At 51.3% G+C, this 24,847-nt stretch overlaps 1 protein-coding gene across 1 annotated transcript in view; it reads right to left on the bottom strand.

Annotated features, from left to right (window-relative positions):
* Nucleotides 1–826: 826 nt before the first annotated feature.
* CIT (citron rho-interacting serine/threonine kinase) overlaps nucleotides 827–24,847 on the bottom strand; it is a 159,263-nt gene continuing 135,242 nt past the window's right edge. The window contains exons 31-48 of the mRNA XM_036276369.1: nucleotides 22,801–22,918; nucleotides 22,369–22,533; nucleotides 18,907–19,044; nucleotides 18,176–18,356; nucleotides 17,452–17,543; nucleotides 16,813–16,917; nucleotides 16,432–16,601; nucleotides 14,889–14,969; nucleotides 14,606–14,741; nucleotides 12,656–12,795; nucleotides 11,518–11,610; nucleotides 9,899–10,007; nucleotides 9,684–9,812; nucleotides 9,049–9,129; nucleotides 7,390–7,468; nucleotides 7,103–7,282; nucleotides 1,655–1,958; nucleotides 827–865 (exon numbers count right to left, since the gene is read on the bottom strand). Of these exons, the coding sequence (XP_036132262.1) occupies nucleotides 842–865; nucleotides 1,655–1,958; nucleotides 7,103–7,282; nucleotides 7,390–7,468; nucleotides 9,049–9,129; nucleotides 9,684–9,812; nucleotides 9,899–10,007; nucleotides 11,518–11,610; nucleotides 12,656–12,795; nucleotides 14,606–14,741; nucleotides 14,889–14,969; nucleotides 16,432–16,601; nucleotides 16,813–16,917; nucleotides 17,452–17,543; nucleotides 18,176–18,356; nucleotides 18,907–19,044; nucleotides 22,369–22,533; nucleotides 22,801–22,918 (2,325 nt within the window). The 3' untranslated portion in view covers nucleotides 827–841. The remainder of the gene's footprint in view (nucleotides 866–1,654; nucleotides 1,959–7,102; nucleotides 7,283–7,389; nucleotides 7,469–9,048; nucleotides 9,130–9,683; nucleotides 9,813–9,898; nucleotides 10,008–11,517; nucleotides 11,611–12,655; nucleotides 12,796–14,605; nucleotides 14,742–14,888; nucleotides 14,970–16,431; nucleotides 16,602–16,812; nucleotides 16,918–17,451; nucleotides 17,544–18,175; nucleotides 18,357–18,906; nucleotides 19,045–22,368; nucleotides 22,534–22,800; nucleotides 22,919–24,847) is intronic.

The following is a 24,847-nucleotide window of genomic DNA, read 5'->3' as shown; positions in this document are numbered from 1 at the left end:
GAGGACGGGGGCTGGGTGCCCCCAGTCCCCTCCTGGGCCCAAGCCCCATGAACGCTGGGCTCAGAGCACATCTAGGGCATGCTTTCCTGACCAAAGCTACACGGAGAGCGGGGACAGCAGGCTGGGAGATGACGCTGAGGGCGGGGAGGGAAAGCTCCTCGAGGTCCCTTGGCCCCAAGTCACTGCCTCCAAGCTGAGGCCTGCTGACCGCCACACATTCTCAGCTGGTGGGAGGGGGAGTCGTCAAGGCCATCAAGGCAATGAGAACAGTAAACATTTGGCTAAGGTGTCACCCTGGGTAAAACAGGGCCGTCTGTGAGGGTGGGCGGGAATGAGAATGAACCTAGGTGCGGGAGGGACGTTGGCCACCTGGCGGGGACTCTCCTACGATACGCTTCGGTAGCAAAGACCTGATGGTGTGAGCTAGCTAAAAAGGACTACAACAGGAAATACAGTGCTATTCAAATCCAGTAAGAATTCTGTTGTCTTTTAAAAAAAGGAAAAAAACTAAAAACAAAACAAAAAACCACCAACCCTAGGAGCTGTTCACTAGGATCTGACCACGCCGTAGGCAGCGCCCGGTGGTTTCCTCTGATGAATGGGACAGGCTAGAACTAGGTACAAAAGTTCCCGAACGCTCTGAAGGAGGAACAAAGCGCAGACACGACCGCGAACGTGCCGGCAGCTCCTGGGAGCCGCAGGCGTGTCCGTGCTGAGGTGGCCTGGGCCCAGCTGAGCCGTGGTGGCTGGGCACATGGTGCTGGGGTCCCCTTCAGCAGTGTTCCATCGTGTGTTGGGTGTTTTCCTGCAGGTTGAGATGAGGAGTTGGTTTTTCGGAGACTTACACCGAAGACTGGTCCCAGACCTAGGAGCAGGAGGAGGAGGGGATTAGCTGCCAGAGGCCAGGCTCTGCTGGCTCTGCACGACCCCAGCGGGGGTCTGCGGCACCCGGTCCCTCCTCTCAGTGCTTAAGGCTGATCGCTGCGCAGGTGGCACCAACTGGCAGGCCACCCTCAAAGCCTGGAGTCCGTCGGGGACTGAAATTCACTGGCAAGTCCCCAAAGCTATGAGTATCTCTACTGTTTCACGCACATTCCCCTCCCCACCCCACCCCCATCTCATCAGTAAAGCACAGGAGACAAGGAAAAACATCTAGAGGGTTCTCCTCCTCTCTGTGCCGGCAGGGGGGCGGCAGTGACCTGCAGGCAACATCAGAGGGAAAGTGACCCAGAAAACCAGCTTCGGTGAAGGGATTCGGGGTTCGAGAAGGCAGCCACTGCTTACAGTCTCCGTGCAGCCTTCCTGGAAGACGCTCATGCACGGGTGTGTGCGTGCGCGTCTGGAAGAGGCAACGCACGAACGCCAGGTGTGGTGTCCTGTGCGTAGGAGAGAGACACCTGCTATACACAGAGACTCTTCTAGAAACTGCAACGCCCGCTGCCGTGAGGGAGGGAGCGACCCTTTGGTGGCTGTTACGTGTCAGGTACATGAACGCACACCTTGCCCATGTGCTCAGGAATCAAGCACCTTTCTCCCTAACCTCCAGGTGTGCCTCGCCACATCTGAATTACATAATGGAGTTCCTATTTACAGCAGTGTCCCCGAGGGGGCCTCAGCTCCCAGGCCACTCCTCTGGCCTCCGATGGTGCCTCACCTTGTTGACCTGGGACAGGGGGGTCCTCACGGCTCCCACAGGCAGCCGGCCCCTGCTGCTGTCTTCAAACAGCCTCCCCGGGGACCTCTCCCTCCGCGTGCTGAGCATGCGGCCTGGGGACTTCTCCCGCTCCAGGGGGCGGCCCGGAGACTTGTCCCTGCGCAGCTCTGTCCGCCCCTCTCGGTAGCGGTGGGGTGTGCTTGGCTCTCGCGGGTGGCTGGGGCCTTCGGGTGGCGCCGGGCTGGAGGCCACGCGCTTGGTGATGTGCTCGTTGTACGTCGGCGGGCCTCGCTTGTTGGGGCTGCTGGCGACAGGAGAGGGGGGGGTGCTGAGGAGTCACAGCCCCGGAGGGGCATCCTCCTCCTCTGAGAAACCCCCATGCCCACGCTCACCACTGATTACAGGAAAAGGGTCCCGCCTGCTGTTCTTCAGGCTTTTTGTTTGTTTTATTTGGGTCGGGAGGCAGGGAAGAAAGCAAAGATGAAAATAAAAGAAAACCAAGGGTCCTGGTCTCAGAACAGGCTTCTATTTACTGAGCACCTACTGCGTCCCTGGCCCCAAAGGGTAATGGTTAATAACCCAACAGTAGAAAACATTAAGCCCATCCCCCACATAAAAAAAGAAAGAAAATACTGAGGCCTTTTGGTACAACGAATGCAACCCTACCCCAGTCCTGGCTGGGGTATTTCAGACGAAGATTTCTGTCCCTAACCACCTCTGAAGAAGCAGTATCCGGAAATACGAGGGAACTGACATGCAGCCTTCAAAGTAAATCCCTTCCCACCTCCACGAGCAGAAACAGTACTTGGGTCTTCATTATCTGAGCATAATTAGCACTGGGGGAAGGCAACCTACTTAAAATGGAAACATTTTAGAGTGAATCCACTTGGAGACATGTTATCATCGACTGGGCTTTATCTGAGGAAGTAAAAGTAGAAATCAGGAAAATAAATTTATCTTATCTTAGATATTTTAAAAATTGAAATTACAAGTACATGCTGATTCAAGAATGAACCAAGTACGAATCTCATACTGATTTATCTCGCTGTAATTTTCTCAGAAAATTTGCATGCCAACATGCTACCTGACCTCCTTTATTTACATCGATGTTGGCTTTTGCAGTAAATCATAGAGACATCTCTTCAAAAATATGTGAAAGTGTCACTGGTTTTCCAAAGGCCTATCGTAATCCTTGAAATTTAAGTCCTTCTCTTTGGAACAGCTTTTCATTGTATCAAATTTGTCGGTTTTCTTTCTTTCGTTCTTGTTCTAACTTTACCAGAACCTCTTTTGTCAATGCCTGTAACTGAAGGCAACTGAGCAGCAAAGACACTGATCCACAGGAAGAAAGACTCTAGAGCAAGCCGAGAGCCACCTCCAGACAGATGCCTGCTTTTATAAATAAAGTTTTATTGGAACACACTCATGCCCATCTGGTTATGGACTGTCTGTGGCTGCTTTCACACCACAGCAGGGTTGAGTAGCTGGGACAGAGGCCATATTGCCCGCAAAGCCGGGACCTTTACAGAGAGAGTGTGCCAATTCCTGCTCTACCCTGACACAGGATGGTGCGTGGAGATAATTTTGTGAGTGGTCGGTCTGATGCGCACAGTTGCATGTCATTCTCCTGCCCCCAGTGCAGTTCTGACTGTGAAGATGCAGGCCCAGGGCTCAGAAAGCCAGAGCCCCCAGGGCTGTCTGCAGCAATGGCACGTACCTCAGATTCCAGCAGCTGGGAGCCAGGGTTCGCATTCATCTCTAGTTACGTGGCATTAAGATATGGCAGACAAGTAACAGAATGCATCCCAAGTAGGAGAATGGTATTAAGCCCGTGTGTAAGGGAAGGGAAGTTATAAAATGTGCCCGCAGGGGCCCATCACGAAGGAAGTGAGCGGGAGCTCCCTGCCCAGGGAAGAAGGATGGCTCAAGGAAGGCCACTCGGGACGTCGGCTTAGATTAATGGGATGAAAGGAGACACCCATCATTCTAGGCCGAGTGGGCAATCTTCCATCTCCGTACCCATTAGTAACCAATGATCTTCCACGTCAATTTTATGCTTCTTGGGAAGAGCTACATTTCCCGCTTTGCTGAACAGACCGGGAGACGCGGCCCGCGGTGTAGCTTCGGAGTTGAAATGACCGCCGGGTCCAGATTTAGTCTTGTTCTGTGTGCACACGGGGGACCGAAATCCACTTATTAAATATTCCATGTGACTGCACCCCAGTTTGCCAAGCTGTGTAGTGACTTTTTTGTTGTTGTTAATCCTCACCTGACAATATTTTTCCATTAATTTTTAGAGTGGGAAGGAGTGGAGAGGAAGGAAGGGGAGAGAGAGAGAAACATCAATGTGTCCACTGATTGGGGGCCTCCCAAGTGTACCCTGACTGAGACCGGGGACCAAGCCTGCAACCCAAGCATGTGCCCTTGACTGGGAATCAAACCCGAGACCCTCTGCTGCTCAGACCGATGCTCTAACCACTGACCCACACTGGCCAGGGCTGGGTAGTGACTTTTTAATTCCAGTTTTCACAACCTGGAGATCAGAGTGTTGCTTTCGCTTGCTGTACATAGTGTCTCAAGACTGGAGTTTGTTTTATAGTATCTGTACTCCTCATATTTTTCAAGAGCTATTTTGTTAACAGATGATGTATTTCTGCATTGAAAACACAATAATAAAAAAAGAGCCCTGGCCAGTATGGCTCAGTGGTAAGAGCGTCGCCCGTGGACCAGAGAGTCCTGGGTTCGGTTCCCGCTAAGGGCACGTACCTCGGTTACGGTTTGTCCCCGGCCCCGGTTAGGGTTGTGTGGGTGGCAACCAGTGGATGTGTCTCGTTCACATTGATGTTTCTCTCTCTCTCTGCCCCCTCTCTCCCTCCCACTCTATCTGAAGATAAATGTAAAAATATCCTAGGTGAGGATTAAAAAAAAAAAAAGAACACAATCCTCTCCCCCCCCCCCCAGTTGAAAGCTCTGGACAGCTACACTCTCACCTGCCCAGAGCAGTCGCAGCTACAGAGCATGTGCAAACCAGGAGGCAACTGCAGACCAGCTGCCTGGCCACAGCTTCACTTCTGCGCCCTGTTCCCGGGAACTGGAACCATTTCAACCACAGAAACAGTAACTCCTCGCAGGCACCCCACAGAGTCTCAAAGGGAAGGTGCCTGGCCATCGAGCCGGTGAGGCAGTGGAGAAGAACACTGAATTACAGTACTTTGATTTGTTCTTGGCATAACTTGGAACTACTTAAATAACATCTAGATGAATAAAGTAAAATCTACTTAGATAAAGTCTCCGGTTTCCAGCGAGGACTCTGGCCCTACGCGGCCACTCCTGAGGCAGGGTCAAGGCACGGGCGAGGGGCCGCTGGTGCCCGACGTTCCTGGGATTCACATCACACCGACCAAACATTTCTGACCAACTCATAGCTCAGCAGAAAAAAGAGAGCCTCTTCACTAGGCTATCGCCTCAGAATATTAAATTGATGACACTCTCTTCCAAGATCTAAGCATTTTATAATATGAGGTGATTCCACCACCAAACCAAGAGTCGCTTCGGAATTGGAAAGTGTCTTCATCCATGTATCCAGCCCGACACCGTGTCTGGCACACAGTCGAAGGTCCACGTAACTCTATGGGGTAGGCACGTGGGGTGTGTAAACGAGACCAAAAACCGAACCCCCAGATCATTAGCCAGCCCTGGGTGAAGTAACCTCAGCCCTCGCTGGGGACCAAGAACTTGAACTCCACACATCTCAAACCTGCACATCGACCTGGACCTGGCCCTCCGTGTCAGGACAAGGCCAGCCCCAGTTCCCCGCAACGCTGGTGGGAATGACCACAAAAGGTTCAGCCTCCACAGAGGAAAACTCAGCAGCATCTATCAAAATGACAAACGCACAGCTGTTTCTGGGACTTGATCCCACAAACCGACTCCTAGACATGCCAAATGACAGACTGCCACAGACTGCCACAGACTCACTCACTACAGGAGCACACTGGACACCACCCAAACCCACTGAGCAAGGAGCAAAGGAGCTAAGGTCATGGGAGAAGAAAGAAGGAAGAAATACTTCTCACACTGACATGGAGCCATCTCCGAGATACGTTCAGTTTGCAAGTAGGCACAGCGTGCGACCACCTGTACTGAAAAGAAAGGGCAGAGCCCTGGCTGGTTTGGCTCAGCAGTTAGAGCGTCAGCCCACAGACCAATGAGTCCTGGGCTCAATTCCGGTCAAGGGCACGTACTTCAGTTGCGATTCGTCCCCAGCCCTGGTTGGGGTCGTGCAGGAAGCAACCACTCGCTGTCTCTCTCTCTCTGTCCTTTCCTCTCTCTCCCTCCCACTCTATCTGAACAAAAATGGGAAAAGGTCCTCAGGTGAGGATAAAAGAAGGGGCAGAGCACTTCCAGAGTGGCAGAGTGAGGACCTCCTCACTGTTCCTCCATGAAAGCAACAAGAGCACAGACAAAAACCGTCAAGATCAACTTCGGAACCCTGGAAATTAACCAAAGACTTGCAGCCACTGGAAAAGCATTTAGGCGAGAAGAACAGCTGAACCTCGGTCCGAACAAGCTTTGTGCCATTTTAACTCGACCTGTTCCCACCGCTCCCCCGTCTGCAGCACATCGAAAGCAGCGGCCTTGTAGCCACAGGGGCTGTGCCAGCCACCATCTGACCTGTCTGGTTCCTCTTTGGGAAACACCGTTCTCAGGGCTGGATTTTATTTGTCCTGACTCAGGGCTACCTCGTGAGAAAGACCCTATCCCCAGAAACTTCAGTGGCAGCCATAATAAGGAAGACAGACTCGAGAGAATTAGTCTAGGAAAGTCACTCAATAAACAGCAACAAGCCCAGCGAGGGGTTGATTTCCAGACTTAGCACATTATATTATTTGGGATGCTTGGTTTTCAACAACAACAACAAAAAATCACAAGACATACAAAGAAAGAGGGAAGTAAGTATATGTAGGACCTCATTTCTTCTGGAAATCGTCCCTGACCCCCGAGTCCAAGCAGGGGGCCTCCTCCGAGCTCCCAGGGTCCCCTGAACAACCCGCTGGCAGCCTCGCCCGTCCGGGCCGCGCCGCCATTGCCCGAGTGCGCCTCTCTCCCCTGGGGCTCCGTCAGGCCGGAGAAGCATCTGGCTTGTTCACCACTAAACCCCCCGACGGCCCAACGAGCCCAGAACACCTGCTAAACCAATGACTGCATCATCCACGCTCCATTCCAAACAGAACCACTGAAAATACCCACCAGGGAAAGGCGAGCCGCTTTCTTCCACCTCTCCTAAGGGGGCGCTTCCAAATCCCCTGCCACTTACTGACTCAGGCCAACGCTGCTCGCAAGGAACGAGTGCCTGGGCACTGGGTGCCCTCCAGCCGCTTTAGCGAGATTTCCTGCTGCTGTGCAGAGGGCACGGCCCCTGTGAGGAGGAGGAGGGGGGCACAGTACCTGCGGGAAGTGGAGGGGCCCCGATGGTGGTCGGTGCCGGACTCCTTCACGAGGTTTCCTTTGCAGCAGATGACCCTTAGTTTATCCTGGTACGAGGACGCCAGGTAGATGGCTCCCGAGGAAATGGCCGGGCCCAGGTAGCGTGGGTTCGGGATTTCCAAGTACGCTCGGGCAGGAGTCCTGCGGGGCCGAGGAGAGCCGGCAGCGCGGGTCAGCCCCACTGCGAGGCGGCAAGGAAGGGACGCGCGGCCGCACCCACCGAGCTCCGCAGCCCCGGGCGTGCTTACCCCAGGGAGGAGCGCGCCTGGATCTCGATCACTTCGAGTGAGTTGAAGTGCGTCACAAACAGATAGGGCTCTCTGTAGGCTGCGTGGCCGCCGAGGAGGAGGAGGGTGAAGGAAGGGTTAAGAGGAAATCAAGACCTGCCCGTGGTGCACCCTGGGCCCAGCAAGCCCACCCGAAGGAATCACACCAGTGCCAGGAAAACGAGGCCTGCTCGAGAGTGTTCGCTGCCATGTTGTTAGAGCAGAAGATGGGCCCGGCTCAGGGGGATCCCCCCGTTCGAGGGGATCACTGAGTGCATTACGGCACGTCTGTGGGACTCTGCACAGCCGTAACGTCCAAGATTTATCTCCCACTCTGATATGGGAAAGGGTCTGAGGTGTGTCGTTTTACTTAGTGTGTAAAACAAGATTCAGAATAATGTGTGAAGTGTGCTACCGTAATGATAAAAAAAAAGGGGGGAGGGTATAAGAATATATTTTTATTCTCTGTATTTGCATAAAGCCCTAGAAGGATAAGAAACTCGTATTTTTTTCTCTTGGGGGAATGAGGATGGAGAATTTGGAAGGTGGGTAATATGGATGAGCCTTTTCATTGTACATGCTTTTAAAATTTTGATTATATGCATTTCAAAAAAAATCAAACAAAGACTGGGTTCGTAAGTAACTAGGTATTTCTGGTCCTGACACTATGTATCCCAGTGTCACTGCAACTCTAGGACATGACCTGAGCTCTTTCCTGCCTTAGAGGGACAGGAGATCACACCACACTCCGCGTGGTTACCCTGACCTCAGACGCCCTGCTGGGCCTCCCGCTGCGCAGGCCTCGGTGGAGTCTCCCTGCCTGGAACCTGGGCTGCTTTAACCGGCAGCATATGGTGAAGGTGAGAAGGCCTGGCAGCTTCCATTTCTGCCCACATGGAGAAGAACTGAGGCCTCCAGCCACCAGCAGCAAGTGCTGCCACGTCTGTGAGGCCACTGTGGACCTTCTCGTTGTCCCTGTGACCCCACTGACCCCACCCGAAGCGGAACTGTCCAGGCGACCACAGAACCATGGGCAACAAGTTGCTGTTGTGCTAAGTCACTGAGTTTTGAAACTTGATATGCAGCAATAGATAAACGAAAAAGCCTGGAAGGGTACTTCTGCTGTAACATAATTCAGAACATTCAGAGACAAGTATGCACAGACCTGTATGTAGGAGCGATTATGTATGTGGTTCCACTTTTAGAACTGAGGAGCAGAGGACACTATCTGACAAGTGTATAAAGATTAGTAGTACGAGATGTTCATCACAGTGTTGTTTACACATACAAGAAGGGCCAGGACCCAAGTGCTCTGCCCAATTATAACTGATAATACTGATGGGTGTTCGGCTATGCCATGGGATACTCTAGTGTCTTTGAAGTGATTTAAATTAACTCACAGGGAGTGATCTCCTTTCCATCATGAGAACCTAACAAATACTTCACAAGGCTGGTGGGTTTGGCTGGTGCAATTCTTCATCAAGCCTCGGAATCTCTGCTCTGAGCACGATCTCGAGTGGCGACTACATGTGGCGCTTGGCGTCCAATAGAAGCCACGAGCACAGTGCGTAGGCCAAAAAGAATTCCACCCGCAAATCTTTCCCGGGACGGAAAGAGCCCTCCACACCCAACCTCACTCACCGAAGGCCAAAGGTAAGCGACTCCACTTGAGATCGTCTGTGCGGCTCCGTCTTCCGTAAGAATCCACGAACACCCCAAATTCTGCAAGGAGTCAGAGCCGGGGGCATCAGCACAGCTAGAGGCTGAGGGTGTCAACAATACACACTTTGACGGAAGAAGGCATCGAGTCCAGGGGACCACCTGCCAGATGTCACTGGATCAGTAAAACCTAAGAACCCCTCTGAGCCTGATCTATTTGAAAAGGAGGGCTCAAGTGAAAGGGGGGAGAGAAGAAAAGGGACGAGAAAGGACAGGGGTGAGGAAGAGGGAGAAACAGAGACCCAGAGAAAGAAAGGAAGAGAAATCAGACTCAGAGACTGGGAAAGAAAAAAGAAGGAAGGAAAGACAGACGGAAGTCTAAGGAAAGGGAGACAGAAGCGGGGACAGAGAAGGGAAGAACTGCCTGCTCTCTGGACAGAACATGACAGCACGGGCAGGTCAGTGCCCTGGCGGGGCGGGCGGACCCCGAGGGGGCCTTGGTGGCAGCGGGAAGGCTGCCGTGTCCCCAGCAGGACCCGCCCCAGAGCGCCACTGGCCAGTCCGCAGCCCGGGGCCCAGTCTGGAGCTCCCGACAGCAGCCGCCGAGGCCGACTCACCGTGGAAGCAGAGCAGGTACTCCTCCCGCTGCCCTGCGCTGTTCACCTGCATGATCGAGACAGGGAAGCTGTGGGAAGAGGAGGCGAACACAGCGGGCGCCAAGGAGTGGTCGTTCTTATCCAGGAATTCTGAAAAGGCAGGGAGAAGCGGGGCTCAGGAACGGCTGGAGCAGGCGGCGGGGGGGGGCAGTGTGTGGGCCGGAGGACGGGCCTACCCTCAAGCGTGTACTGCTTCATGTCAATTTCGTAGAACTTATTGGTTCCGATGAGGATACTGTAGTTGGTGAAGTGGATGCAGCTGCAGGGCTCTGAGGTCTCTATCTCCTGGGACAGAGCAGAGAGGAGAAGGTGAGTGTGACTTAAGGCAGCCAGGCCTCTGCTGGTCCTGTCTGCCTCGGGCAGCCAGCCGAGTTCCAGCCGGCATTAAACACAGCGCATTTGATCTGTCCACGTCCCTTTGCTGCCTCGAATTCTTTGCCATCCCAGCCTAAGAAAACAAGGCCAAATTATAGCCCCCAAGAAGGTCAGACACGCCCGTTCAATGGAAAGGTAGCATTCAAAGAGAGAGCTTAAAAAATACACCTTCTCATCAGAGGAAAGAGCCTGGAAAATACATCAAGTGCGAGCAGCGGGGGCTGGAGGGAGTGGTCTTAGTTTCCTTCTTTCTGAAAGCTTCTATGTTTCCATTTGGAACCTATGTTACCAATATAATTACTGTCATCATCTGTCTGAATGATCTGCTTCCTAGTTACTTCCACTTGTTTTCAGGCCAATCCTAATGGCTTCAGCAACCAAGACACAGTTATTCAAAACGGTGGCCAGGAATGAAAAAACAGCAGTGATTCCCGAGAATTCTCCTGAAGCCTACAGTTCCAACTTGAATCAGCATTATCATGACCACTGAATATTTACTGATCACCTACGAAGTGTGAGGAAACCTTAGGCAGCGTGACATAATGAAACGGTAGGAAAAAAAATCAAACTTCAGTTTTGGTCTCAACTTTGTTAACACAGGACCTCGGCCAGCCTCCGTCAACCGTCTTACTGGAAATTCAGAATCGCCAAACCTGGTTTTCAGACCTGCTGCAAAAGGTGTTTGTAAAGTAGCCAGCTCGGGCTCTGATACCAGTAGGTGCTCAGTAAAATCCAACCTAGACTAACAACGGCCCACTCAGGAGGAAAAGTTTCTCTAGCTGTTAAGTCTATCAGGTAACGACCCTTCTGTGTTCATCCCTTGTTTCCCTTTTGAGACTAATCAAGACAATACCTGAAATAAATCAGGCTTATGGTGGGCGGGACAGCCCAGCCTGGGGACAACAGATGGCCTTCTCCAGGACAGAGGCCAAGGTAACGGGCGCTGGTCTGTTCTGCCGTCCTCACCACAAGGCACGCTGCTCCGAGGCAACCAGCTCCCTAACCTAACTGCGTTTCAGAACAATCAGCGCTGGCCTTTCCGAGATAACCAGCAGAAACTTCTGGGATCTGAGAAAGATTCTGGGAAGTGCCACCAGGGACTGCCAGCTTCTCAGATCTCTGTCCTTTTTTTTCTGCTGGTTCAAAAGTGTCTCCCTCCATCAGCCACCCCCTTTCTGCCTTAACAGACGGCAGGATTCACTGGGCTGGCTGGAGAGGCCACACACGCAGGAGAGGAAAGCGAGAGAGAACCTGCAGCGGCTACGGCTCTGGAGCTTCCTCCGGGAAGGAGGTCTCTGAGGAGGTCACCCAGGCTAAAGGGCAGCGGGTGCGGGGAGCAGACACACGCTGCTCCGAGACAGCACGCTTCCCGTGCCAGCTCGCGGGCAGAGCAGACGGGCGCACGGGGCCTGGGACTTACTTTCCGAATGCAGTATTTGCTGAGGTTTTCGTTGTAGCGGAGAACGACGACTTTGTTAGGCATGGCTGCACAGATGCAGAGCCCGTTCTCAATCTGAAAAGCAGTCGGAGGAAAAAAGATAGAAAAAAGAAGCGTGTCACTGGTGTGTATACTGACGCCATAGCAAAACTAGGGAAAGAACAACTTAGAGCGGGGCCTCTCAGCCTTGGCACCGCTGAGCTTTTGGGCCAGATACCTGCCTGTGGCGAAACACTGTTCCCTGCTTTATAGGGTATTTAGCAGCAACCCTGGGCCCCGCCTAGTAGATGCCAATGGTACAAGGGCCAGTTAAGACAATGCCCAATGTCCCTGGCGGGCAGACTCACCCTGGGTGAGAACACTGATTTAATGGAAATGCAGAGAAAGGCTCAGGAAATCCACCTGCCCTGACACACAGTTTGTGTGTATGCATCGTTGGCTGGAGACAGATTCTTCTGAGAATCTCATACCCTCAGGGAGAGGAGAGGCAGTAGACATTGCTATAAGAATTTGGAGATTTTGGTCCAGAAAGAGAAGTGCTTAGCTAAGATCTGTGTATACAGAAATCCACATGAAAACTGTTTCTCTAGAGCAGCTGAATCCCTCTTACTTCACCTCCTGCACCTAGACCGCTGTCATTTCACCCAGGGCGAAAAGAAGCTTATTGATCAAGTGAGTCCTGAAATGATGGTGGCTGGCAGGGTCGGGGGGATGGAATAAGGGAGCAATACACTGGGAAATTAAAATTGCTGGCCGTGTTCTAGTTCTCAGGTTGGGTGGCGGGTTTGGGGATGTTTACAACATTATTAGGTGTTATAATTTTACAATTTACATATACACTCCATACATTCTTTTTGTATTTCAAACATAATGAAATTAACTTATACTTTTTCAAAACCAATTTTTGGAAACTAGATGCACATTTCTAAGTAACTCAGCATTCACAGAAAAAAAAATCCTAAGAGATTTAAAAATATGTAGAATGATAAAAATTTACAGGGTGCAACTAAAACTGTAGTTAGAGGAAAATGTATAGCCCTAAAATGGTTATAGTAGAAAAAAAGGCCTGGAAATGAGTTGGTGATACATTCCGCCCGCCAAAGCCCCGAGGAGAGCTCACCTTGCCAGCAGCAAACAAGTGGCAGCCCTTGACAGCTTCGAAAATGTTGGGCGAGATGTCTGGCTGGGCGGGAAGGTGCGACTGTGCCAGGGACTGTTTCACTTTCTTCACGTCAACAAGACACAGGGCCCGCTCTTCTCCTGAGGGGAAAAGGAACAGCTTTTTGTCAGGGGGAAGCCATTAAGCAAAGACACGGGATGGCAATTCTAATTGAGTTCACAAATAAAAGCCAGCAAGGCCACACGACGGACGGGAACAAATTCCTGTAAACACAGTCAGGGTCCGGGTTTTAGATTTCAAATGAAAACATCTGGCCAAGTCAAGATTCTTGGAGAAAAAAAAATTCTGCAGACAGAAAACTGGAGGTGAACTATACTTTTTTTTAATCCTCACCCAAGGATATTTTTTCCATTTATCTTTAGATAGAGTGGAAGGGAGGGAGGCGGGGGGGGGGGAGAGAGAGACAGAGAAACATCGATGTGAGAGAGACATCAATTGGTTGCCTCCCACACGACCCTAACCAGGGCCAGGGATGAACCGCCATGAAGGTACGTGCCCGTGGTCGGACTCAAACCCACAACTCTTTGGTCGGCGTGCCGACGCTCTAACCACTGAGCCAAACCGGCCAGGGCTTAACTATACTCTTCAAACATGCGCCCCTCCAAAGTACGAAAGGGTTAGAACCAGGGGGACGTTTCAAAAAACAACAGGCCCTGACTACCCCAACATGGCAGTGTCATGAAGACACTGTCTCGGGGTAACGCAGACTGAAGAGACACAACCAAATGCATGATCCCGGACTAGACCACTAGCCAGCGAAGAAACACAGGTGGAATCTGACTATGACAATACACCCGTCACTGCATCCCAGCAAGGATTAGACTCTGTGAACTCAAAGACGCTCCACGTGAAACCTGTATGTCACCACCACAGTGGGTCTGCGCCACGGCCTGTGTGTCCAAACCCATAGACACGCAGCACCAGGAGCGAGCCCACAGGTCAGCTATGGACACGGGGGACAATGAGGTGCCACTGTAGACTCATCGATGGAACAGACGGACCCTGCGGTGGGGGATGTCGACAGTGGGGGAGGCTGTGCGTGGGTGGGGGCAGGGGCCTGTGGGAGATCTCTGGCATTGTGTTCAGTTCTGCTGTGGACCTAAAACTTCTCTAAAGAATAAAGTCAAGGAGGAAGGGAGGAGGGAGAGCCACGAGGAGAAACACACACACAAAGCAGAGGGGAAGAGCTGAGGTCAAGGAAAGGCAGCTCCAGACCCTGCTAGCTGAGCCCTGGATCCATCCATCCAGCCTAGAACAAGGCCTCACTGTGGACGTTCCCAACGCAGAGCCAATAAATTACTGTTTTCCCTTAAATCAAACCAACGGTACCACCAACAAACAGAAGGACAACTTTCTGCCGTGGGATGTGAGAGCACACCCCGTGCTCGGGTGACATGCTGAAGAACTGAGTGCACGTGGCTCAGTCCAGAAAAGCGATGGCGTGTCTGTGTCTCACAGGGAGAGAGAGGGAGCACGTGGCAAAAACCTTAGCGACTGGTGACCCTGGACAAAGGGTGTCTGAGAAGTCCCAGGGAAACTGCAGACAACGCGCGACGGAGCCGGAAGCTCCTGGAAGGTCCTGACTCAGCGGCACCACGTGATGAGGACAAAGGTCTGAGTAATGACTGTGAGGCTCGCTACTCCTCCCCTCGAGTACGCTCAGGTGTCCTTTGGGGGTGTCAGTCTGCGCTACGCTGCACCCCAAGGAACCGACAATGAACAGAGAGCGCCATCAGCTTGGGCACAAACAGGGAGAGAGAAAAGAGCTGCTTCTGCTCCGACCTGCCTGCCACCAGCAGGCCTGCCTCTGAGTTTCACAAGCTTGACATTTGGCTTTCAAATCGTTTTCCTTAGAAGTGAAGGAAAAGCAACATGTCCTCGGCCTACCACCTGCTATCATGAGTAGCTTCTCCAGGTCCTTGATGATGTAAATTTGGAAGACTGCTCCAATTCCTGGGACGTGGGTGAGGGAGTTTTTCAAGACATTCAGTGCATAGAGCCCTTCCTCAGTGCCCACCAACACCACCTGCAAGGGCAGAAGTCCAAGGGCAGAACATCAGCATCATCACGTCACCGTAACAGCCCCAGACAGGAAGGCCGACAGAGCCTTCTTTCTTGACCTCGTGTGGCTACTGCCAGACGCCAGCTGACAGTGTCCAGAAAACAGCATTACCTGGTCGCTGAAGGGCAGTGTGCAGTTCATGTCTAGCCGGTCGTCACCCTCCAGTTTCAGCAGGGAGTTTCCAAGCAATTTCTTTTCATATGTGAAAGAAAAGGAAAGAAAAGAGGACCTGGTGAGATTGAACTGTTCATGACCAAACCACCCAGAGACAAATGCAAGAAGGGAGAGAAGTTTAATGCTGGGAAGAAAGGCAAGTTACCCCTGAAAATGCTCAGAAACACACATCTGCTCTTGGCCTGCCTCGCGCAGTGACCTGAGGCGAGGTGTGACTGTTATTGCTGTCTCTGGGAGGGTTGTTAATTAGATCGGAGTTACAAGCCCACTTGGACGCAGATATAAGTGAGTATAATTAGACGCAGAAAATATTCTGGGATAGGAAATACGCTGAAGCTGAAGAGGTGTCACCTGCGAAGGGTTAATAAGCCACACGGACGGTCCCTTCTCCAGACTGCAGAAGTGCAAAGCACCAAGTCAGCAGCAAACCAACAGGCTCTGACTCTCTCTACCTGAACCCCTGCAGGCAGAAGCTCGTAGGAAGTGCAGGCATGGCCCTACTGTATACACATTAACGTGGGTTTCAGTACAGGCACACACAGTAACGATGAAACAGGTCATTAACACAAGCCTGCCCGGTGAGCAGAGCGTCCATCAGGAGACACGTGGCTAACGACTATCGATTGCTAGCACTTCGAGGGTTTATGAGGAGCTAAGTGCTTGAAAAGAGCTGTCTGGTCTTTGGTGGAGAAAATGCCCATGAGCAATGCACCCTGCTTCTATCCTGGAAAGTTCTAGGAGGACTGCTGCCAATCAAGGCACACCCACGCTCCGCTCATCCCAAGGATACGCAGGGTGCCAACCTGCCCCCGGAGGAGCAAACCGAGTGGCAGCGGTCGGGAGGCTGTGGAAAGCCTGCCTGAGGCAGACACGCTGTCGCAGCCTTTGTGCTGCTTCAGGGCCCAAGTGCTCCTCCCGCAGGCCTTCAGGCCAAATGAAGGCATCAGAGTGAGGAGAGAGAGGGTTTCCTTGTAAGTCCATCAGCCGCTGCGTTGCCATAACGAGGCTAACGGTGCTGACTCCCCCGTTCTTAAAGGCTCTGGGAGGAGGACCGTGATGCCCAGACAAGTCACCTGAGCGCCATAAAACTCCCAGTCATTGCCCTGGCCGGCTTGGCTCAGCGGTTAGGGTGTCGGCCCGTGGACCAGAGAGACCCGGGTTCGGTTCCCACTAAGAGCACGTACCTCGGTTGCAGTCTGTCCCCGGCCCCAGTTGGGGTCACGTGGGTGGCAACCAGTTGATGTGTCTCTCTCACATCGATGTTTCTCTCTCTTCCCCCCTCTCTCCTTCCTGCTCTATCTGAAGATAAATGTAAAAGTGTCCTTGGGTGAGGATAAAAAACGAAACAAAACAAAAAAAAATCCCAGTCATGGGGCCATCACCCTCGAGGGAGCCTGCGGGAAATCGTGACAGCCAGCAGGACCCCACCAAGTCAGCCCCCTTTACAAAGACAAGTCCCAGCGCCCATTTGCACACTCACCGCGTCGGCTTCGGCTTTTTCCCTGGAAACTCGCCCCCCCGCGACGACCGATTCTAAGGCGGTGACCCAGCGCTGTTTGTCGGGGAAGCTGGGAGCTAGCAAGTACAGGGTCCTCCCGGGCCAGCAGGTGGTGTGCGGGTGGGATTCCATCTTCAGTATGTATGGGACATCTAGGGGATGCGACAGAGAGCACAGGGTTGGGTGTGGACCTCCCCAGTCCCACTGGGAGGGATGGCCCTGAGGTATCAGAGGTTTCACTGCTCAGACGGGGGGAGCTCGGGGAGGTGGGCCCCTCTGCAGGCCAATCCTCCACGTGCCCCTCCTGCCCTCGCAGATCCAGCAAGCCCAGCCCACCTCCGGGGTGGGGCTCCTGTTTCTCACCTGCTTTGGCTGTATTTGCGAGTTCAGAAGCACCAACGGCGCCATGAATAGATACATCCCCGTCGGGAAGGCACAGCTCAAATTCTTCCACCGGCCTCTGTCCAGCTTGGTGCAAAGAGGAAGGGCAGAAAGAAAAACAAAAGAACAGGAACAAGAACAAGGGGAGAAAAGAGGAAGAGAGAGAGAGAGAGAGAGAGAGAGAGAGAAAGAACGGAGAGAGAGAGGGCGAGAGAGACAGTATGCGTGGAAAGAGGCACACGAGAACAAAGGAGGGAAAGGGTGTGCGGAGAAGGCGGAGAGGGAAGATAAAAAAAAAATAAAGTGTGTCAGATGAGTAGCACAGTCAAATTTCTGATGACGATGCGGATTTATGGGTTAGTTGACTGAGGCAGGAGTTCTCGGAAGGTGTATTAGCAGGTGGAATCTTCAGGGCAGCACCCTGCAGGGTCTTCAGAGGGGAGACCTATAGACGTGAGCATCGTACCGATAACCTTCAGCCAAGTCACTTGGTGTTTAATTTTCAACAATGGAAAATCGTCAAAGGCTTGCAACGCAGTCCGAAAAGCAAAGCCTTCACGCCAAGACTGGGAGCCCTGGGTCCACCGCGTGCAATGAAATCCCCCTGAATTACTAATTTACCTTCTCTGGCTTCGTTGTCATAAATGAGGACTTTGGATCCCTCCAGGACAATGTACTTCCTGTCCCAGCCTTGCTGTCCTCGCTTGTTATTCCTGAGAAAAGAGCGATGGAACAGAAGAAAGGTCTGAACACAGAAGAATCAGGTGGGAGGAAGGGGTGGGGTAGGGAGGGAATCCCAGAAAAGACGTCCCTAGAATTCTCTAGAAAACACCAGGAATGGAAGTAGCCTGTGGCCATCCATGCCAGTGCAGGGGAGGAAAAACTTCCTTCGACCCGTCCAGGTTCTGCGGCTGGCATAGGAGCTCACTGATATCAGACAGATGAACAGGAGAAGAGCACACCAATGTTATTTTATGCAGGCATCTCCATAAGAAAATAAAGACTCGACAAGCCGATAGGCCCGAGTGCTTGTATACGAGGCTGAACAAAGAAGAGCAACTGTGGGAAGTGACCAAGATGCACAGGGAGTCCAGCCTCAACTCCCGTGTCTGGTGATAAGAATGTTTCTTTCCTCCCGGCACAGGGAGAACAGTGTTTACAGGGAGCTTCATCTCCTACTTTGAGGAAGAGAAAGGGGAGGTCAGAGTGTCCTTCTTGCACCTGCTGTTTTTCGAGTGCTTTTAGTTCAAAATAATCTTTATCCCAGAATGGTGTATTTTGGGGTGGCCTATTCTGCTACCCTTCACCAGCACCTGCCCCAGACCAAGCCGCCCTGCAGCAATACCTGGGCACCTTCATCCACCCTTCCAGGTGCAAGCCACCGCTGGGCTCCTTGGCCTGGAGACCTGGGGAGTTCATTTTGTCACGGCAGAAGGCCTCAGTGAAGTGTGTGGCATATTCGGCTGGCAGGCCACAGGTAGCTGGCAAGCACGTGGAGCACTTGGGATGGCACATCACCTGACATTCTAGGGAAGAGCAAGGAACCACCTGAAAACTGGCTTGGCTGATCCTGGACCCTTCCCTCCCTCCGCCAGCCACCCCCGCCCCCGCCCCGCCGGCCCTGGCGATCTGGCCCCGTCACCCAGGCAACCCCTCCGCGTTCCCAGGAGTCAGGACTCGCAGAGACAGGAAACGAGAGCCCATGCCCTCGATCCAGTTGTCCTGGCCTCGCCCAGGCTGTCACAAACATGTGTACAGGACACAGCTGCACGCCCCAGCTGGAGCCAGCAAGCACACAGCCCAAAGGTGCACAGACCAGCCTGATGAAAAGGCGGCTGGAAATCCGCAGAACCCGAGGCATTCTGCACAGGAGGTTGGAGGCAGAGGCTGAAAACAGGTATAAACTCACTCCTCTAACAGGAGAAAAATAGCATCCTCCCACTGAAACTAAAAGCTTAAAAATGAATGCACTCTATGACCAGGAATTTAAAATGGGGGGGGAGACCCCAACGGATAGATTTTTGTTTTAGGTGGAGACACGCAGGTGTCCACCGCACACCCAACCGCTGCTCTTACCGAGACATTTGGACGCCTGGCGCCCGAAGTGCACAGTATCCAGACACACGGCGCACTTGGTGGCTCGCATGTTCAGGCCCACGTTAAAGCGATGAGGAATGTTGTGATGCATGCGCTCCTTAAGACGCCGACTGAATTCTGGAGGAACATTTTAAAAATTATTGGAGTGCTACAAATTATACCATCAAGAAAATAAAAAGACAACCCACAGAATGGGAGGAAATACTTGCAAATCATATCTCTGACAAGGGACTTGTAGCTAAACCATATAAGGAACTCTTACAGAACAATAATAAAATGACACAGAACCCAATTAAAAAATGAGCAAAGGATCTGAAGAAGCATCTCGCCAAAGAAGATAAATAAATGACCAACGAGCAAATAAAAAGATGCTTAAGCCCTGGCTGGTTTGGCTCAGCAGTTAGAGTGTCAGCCTGAGGACTGAAGGGTCTTGGGTTCGATTCCAGTCAAGGGCATGTACCTGGGTTGCAGGTTTGATCCCCAGCTCTGGTCGGGGTCGTGCGGGAGGCAGCCAATCGATGTGTCTCTCTCACAACGATGTTTTTCCCTCTCTCTCTCCCTCCCTCCCCTCTACTCTATCTGAAAGTCAATAGAAAAATATCCTCAGGTGAGAATGAAAAAAAAAAAAGAAAGAAGGAAAAAAAAACCCAGCCCATGTGGTTCAGTGGATTGAGCGTCATCCCACGGACTGAGAGGTCCTGGTTCAATTCCTGATCAGGGCACGTGCCCAGATTGTGGGCTCAATGCCCAGTGGGGGGTGTGCAGGAGGCAGCCGACTGATGTATCTCTCTCTCCCTTCCTCTCTCTCTCTAAAAAAAAAAAAAGAAAAAAAAATCAATAAAAAAACATTTAAAAGAAAAGATGTTCAACATCATTAGTCATTAGCGAAATGAAAATCAAAACCACAAGGAGATACCAGTCCCTGTTCCCCAGGGAGCCTAGAATTAAAAATATGGAAAATAAGCCCTGGCCGGTTTGGCTCAGTGGTTAGAGCGTTGGCCTGCGGTATAGAGAGACCTGGGTTCACTTCCCGCTAAGGGCATGTACCTCGGTTGTGGTTTGTCCTCGGCCCTGGTTGGGTCATGTGGGTGGCTACCATTCGATGTGTCCCTTTCACGTCAATGTTTCTCTCTCTCTCCCTTCCTCCCACTCTATCTGAACAAAATATCAAAAAATGTTCTCGGGTGAGGATAAAATAAAATAAATAAATAAAAAATATGGAAAATAAGAAGTTGGTGTGGATGTGGAGAAACTGGGATCCCCGTACACTCTGGTAGGAATGTAAAATGGCTCAGCCACACTTGTACCCAGGCTGGCAGCTCCCCCAAAAGTTAAACATAGGGTTACCATAGGACCCAGAAATCCCACTCATAGGTATATGCCCAAGAGAACTGAAAACATATGTAGCCACAGAACTTTGCACACAAATGTTCATAACAGTATTATTTATGACAGTCAAAAAAATGGAAACGACCCACACATCCATCAGTGAGTTAACAGATGCACAAGATGCACTACTCATGCAGTAGAATAATATTCAGCCATAAAAAAGTAAAGTACTAAAACATTCTACAACACGGATGAATCTGAAAACAGTGTGCTCAGTAAAAGAAGGCCAGACCAAAGGCCACATGCGGTGTGATTCCGTGTACGTGGCATGTCCCGGACAGGACACCACAGAGCCGGGAAGCCAGGCGCCGGGCACAAGGGGAAACAAGAGTGACTGCCATGGGTATGGAATGTTTTTTGGAGGAAAAGTTTGGATCAAAAGTCAGAATGTGATGTTTACACAACCTGATAATTTAACAAAAAACGAGTTGTACATTTCAAGTGAGTAGATGGTGGTGTGTGGATTTATCTCAGTAACGTTGTTAAAAAATCTATTAGAGCAGGTTAGACTGGGAAACTATTCTGGCACATACATCTGATCTGGTTACTAGGAATCAGGGCTTTAGAGACTGTGTCACTGCCGGAGGCTACGTGGCCACGCAGACTGCGAGCGTGAAGAAACGTGCTTTCCAACCCAACGTCTGTGGATATCTCGGTCATGAACGCTGTTTTCCAGATAGAATCATGTGTCTGGAGCATTTCAGAATCCAGTTTAAAAATCACAATCATGAGCTACAGACTTCTAATTATGAAATATATAAGCTGACTGATGAATTCTCCCTTCGTGCCTAGATCTTTCATGAATAACCTCTTTATACCAAAAACCCAACTTTTAAGCTTCAAAAACAGATTCTTAGATTTATATTCCTGTTTGTTAAAATTAATAAGATTGGCATTTTTTTTCTTTTCATAGGCCCCCTCTCAATAGTGACCTAGAACTAATTAGAGAGAAAAGCTAAGGATCCAAATTTCTGAATCCAAATTACGTTCCCCATAAACACTGCCCCCCCTTTATCACGAAGTTGTAAGGAATAAGGAACATGTACAATTAGAAACTGTTCACGTGCAGCGCAGCCGAAGGAGGTGCTGGGAGTATCACAAACAACTCAAGCAGTCACTCTCCCCAGCCCTGTCCACAGACACGGGGCCAGAAACCTTTCTTTCCTGAGTTAGGATCACCATTTTAATGACTTTACGAGTACAGCTCTTTAACTGATTCGGTGTTATGTACACATAGAAAATAAGGTGGCATCATCCTGGAAAGCCATCGAGATTTACGGCTGAAGCAGGTTTATGGCGATGCCACGATGCTGACCCAGAACAGAGCTCCACTCCACTCTCCCCAGGACTTTCCACACCACCTCCTTCAGTCCTTTCCATCTCTGGGTGAACGGAGTACTTCTGAGACCACAAAGAAAACTCCTTCCACTGTTGGTAGGAATATGTATTGGCACAAACTACCAACACCCCAAAAACCTTCTCCGAGTGATTCATTTCCCAAGAGCACATCCCAGCTCCATATCGCCCAGAGGTGCGTGTTCCCGGCTGGGTGTGTGGTGATCAGCAACTGCAAACAACCTCAGTGCCCATCAACAGGGCCTGGTTTAACAGGTGACTCCCATACCCACACCAAGGAATACTACGCAGCCCTTGACAAGGATGAGGTCCATCCACGTGTGTTTAAATGAAACACTCTAAGATAACATTGAAACTAAAAGAAAGGGGTTTTGTAGTGTGTAGCATAGTGTGCTCTGATACTTACTAAAGAAAAAAGGGCTGAGAAAAATAGGCTTATTTTCTCATGCTCTTTAAATATGGTTACATAATATGGAATATTTGCATGATACGGACATGTGGTTTCATGTGTGAACTATTGTTGGATGAATACCAGGTTGACACTGGGTAAGGGAACTAAGATCAGGAGGACAGAAAGGAGATGATTCTTATTCTTTATCCCTTAATATCATTATCGATCGTTTTTACCATACGTCTGCATTTCTTACTCGATGAAGATGAAAAATGTCAACACAACTCTCACGGCCGGAGACGTACCCTCTGGAGTTGAAGACTCCTTCCTGCGGCTGGACGGCGGGGCGAGCAGGCTCATGGCGCTGGGCTGGTGCTCAGGCGACCGCACGATGGCAGACATGGCAATCTGCTGCCTCGCGGTGGCGGGCGTAGGCGGGTGCGGGTGGTCTGTGGCTTTCCGGTGAGCAGCTGGGGAGAGAGCAGTCCCACGCCCTGGGGTCAGCCGAGTCGCCAGAAGGCCAAGCCCAGTGGACCGCCCTGGGCTGTCTCTCAAGGACCCCTAACCGAGAGGGCACACGCTGCACCAAGTCAGCAAGGCCGAGGGTGCCATGGGTTTTCCCAGCCTGGGACGTCTGCACTGAAAGCTCGTGGGTCATAAATACAGAGGCTGAGCTAGTCTTGAACGCTCTCCCGGAGTGGGTCCCGACACTGCGCCCCGAGAGCCGGGAACCCTACCTTCCTCCCGGGCGGACCGGAGCTCCAGGCGGGTCTTCTGAAGGGCTTCCTCGAGCTCTGCGCAGCGAGCTTTCTCCTTCTCCAGAGCCACCTTCAGCTCACTGTACTGCAGAGGAACCTGTGTGGGCAAAGCAGGGTCCTCTTTCCGTCGACTAAATAAACCCTAGCAATGGAAACAGAGATATCTCCTAACTCCTGGAAACTGGCACTTTAAACTAGCTAAAGGGACGCTGACTGGGGAGGAGCACACCGCGAAAGCCAGGAGCATACTCACTGTAAGCGGATTTAGTAAAAATGGCATGTGAAGGGGGGAGGGGGAGACTGAGCCCCGGCCTTTCCCGCCGGCTGGAAAAGAGGGGTGCGCAAGTTTTCACCGGGAGGGTTTAGAGACGCTCGAATTGCCACCACCTCTTCCTTAAGCATTCCCAAGAAGGAGAGCCATTTCCTGATTCTTTATCCTCAAAAAATGGAAGTGGAGGATGGAGTCAGGAGAGATGGTTCGGAAATCACTCTTGCCTTGAATTTGTCTCGTGATGCTTAGTTACAAGACACAGAGATGAGTGTTTTTAAAAACGGGAGCAAAAACAATGGGATGCTAAAACGATGGCCGAACAAGGGGCTTACTCAAAAAAAAAAAAAATGCAGATGGAAACGTATGTTGTACATGGAAGAAAAAAGGAAAACATGGAATAATGAGACCAAAAAAAAAAACACAAAAAAATTGAATCGCCCTAACTACATCAAGTGACATAATCAGATAACAAACAGTTCACGGCTAAAATAAAAAAGATTAGATATTATAAGCATAATAAACACAGTCACACATCAGGCAAGAAACTCCTTCCCCGGCAGCCGCCACTTGGCAGGAGGCCGCTTCCGAGGCCGCTCTCCTCCCCTCGCTGGACACACAGCGTCGAGAACACGGAGCCCAACCTCAGCCCTGGGTGTGCCCAGTCGGCAGAGGCCGCTCCTGTGAAAACGCTGCTGCACCTTCGGAAGGAAACTGAATTCCTTAGGACCTTTGCAAACTGAGAACATGTGGCCAAACCTCGTAGGAGGACTTCAGCGGTTCAGGGAAGCAGGTGTTGGACTTATTAAAAAAAACATTTTCCCACCCCGGCCGGTGAGGGCCCCGTTGGTTGAGCATCATCCCGTGCGCCAAGAAATCACCAATGGATCCGCGGTCAGGGCACATGCCTGGGTTGCAGGCTCAATCCCTTGTAGGGAGCGAGCAGGAGGCAACCGCTCGATGTTTCTCTCCATCGATGATTCAATCTCTCTCTCCCTCTCCCTCTCCCTTCCTCTTTCTTTTTTTTATTTTTTATTCTCACCCGAGGACATTTTCCATTTTTTGTTCAGGTAGAGTGGGAGGGAGAGAGAGGAAGAGAGGAAGAGAGGAAAAGAGAGAGAGAGAGAGAGAGAGAGAGAGAGAGAGAGAGAGAGAGAGAAAGAAAGAAACAAACATCGCCCTGGCCAGTTTGGCTCAGCGGTTGGAGCGTCGGCCTGCGGTACAGAGAAAGAAACAAACATCGGCATGAAAGGGACACATTGAGTGGCTGCCACCCGTATGACCAACCAGGGCCGGGGACAAACTGCAACCGAGGTACGTGCCCTTAGCGGGAAACAAACCCGGGTCTCTCTGGACCGCAGACCGATGCTCTAACTGCTGAGCCAAACTGGCCAGGGCTCCCTTCCTCTTTAAAAAAAAAAAAAATATATAGCCCTGGCTGGTCTGGCTCAGTGGTTACAGCGTTGGCCCGTGGACCAATGAGTCGCGGGTTCAATTCCGGTGAAGAGCACATACCTCAGTTGCGATTCGCCCCTGGCCCTGATTGGGGTCGTTCAACCAGTCGATGTGACCCTCTCGTGTCAATGTTTCTCTCTCTCTCTCCCTCCCATTCTACCTGAACAAAAATGGAAAAATATCCTCGTGTGAGAATTAAAATTTTTTTTAATAAAATTAAAATATACATGAAAAAAATAAAATCTTTCCACCCTGGCCGATGTGGCTCAGTGGATTGAGCGTTGTCCCATGCACCAGGAGGTC

Source organism: Molossus molossus, unplaced genomic scaffold, assembly GCF_014108415.1.
Source record: "Molossus molossus isolate mMolMol1 unplaced genomic scaffold, mMolMol1.p scaffold_m16_p_22, whole genome shotgun sequence".
Classification (NCBI taxonomy): Eukaryota; Metazoa; Chordata; class Mammalia; order Chiroptera; family Molossidae; genus Molossus; species Molossus molossus.
This window is presented reverse-complemented; position numbering and strand designations above follow the sequence as displayed.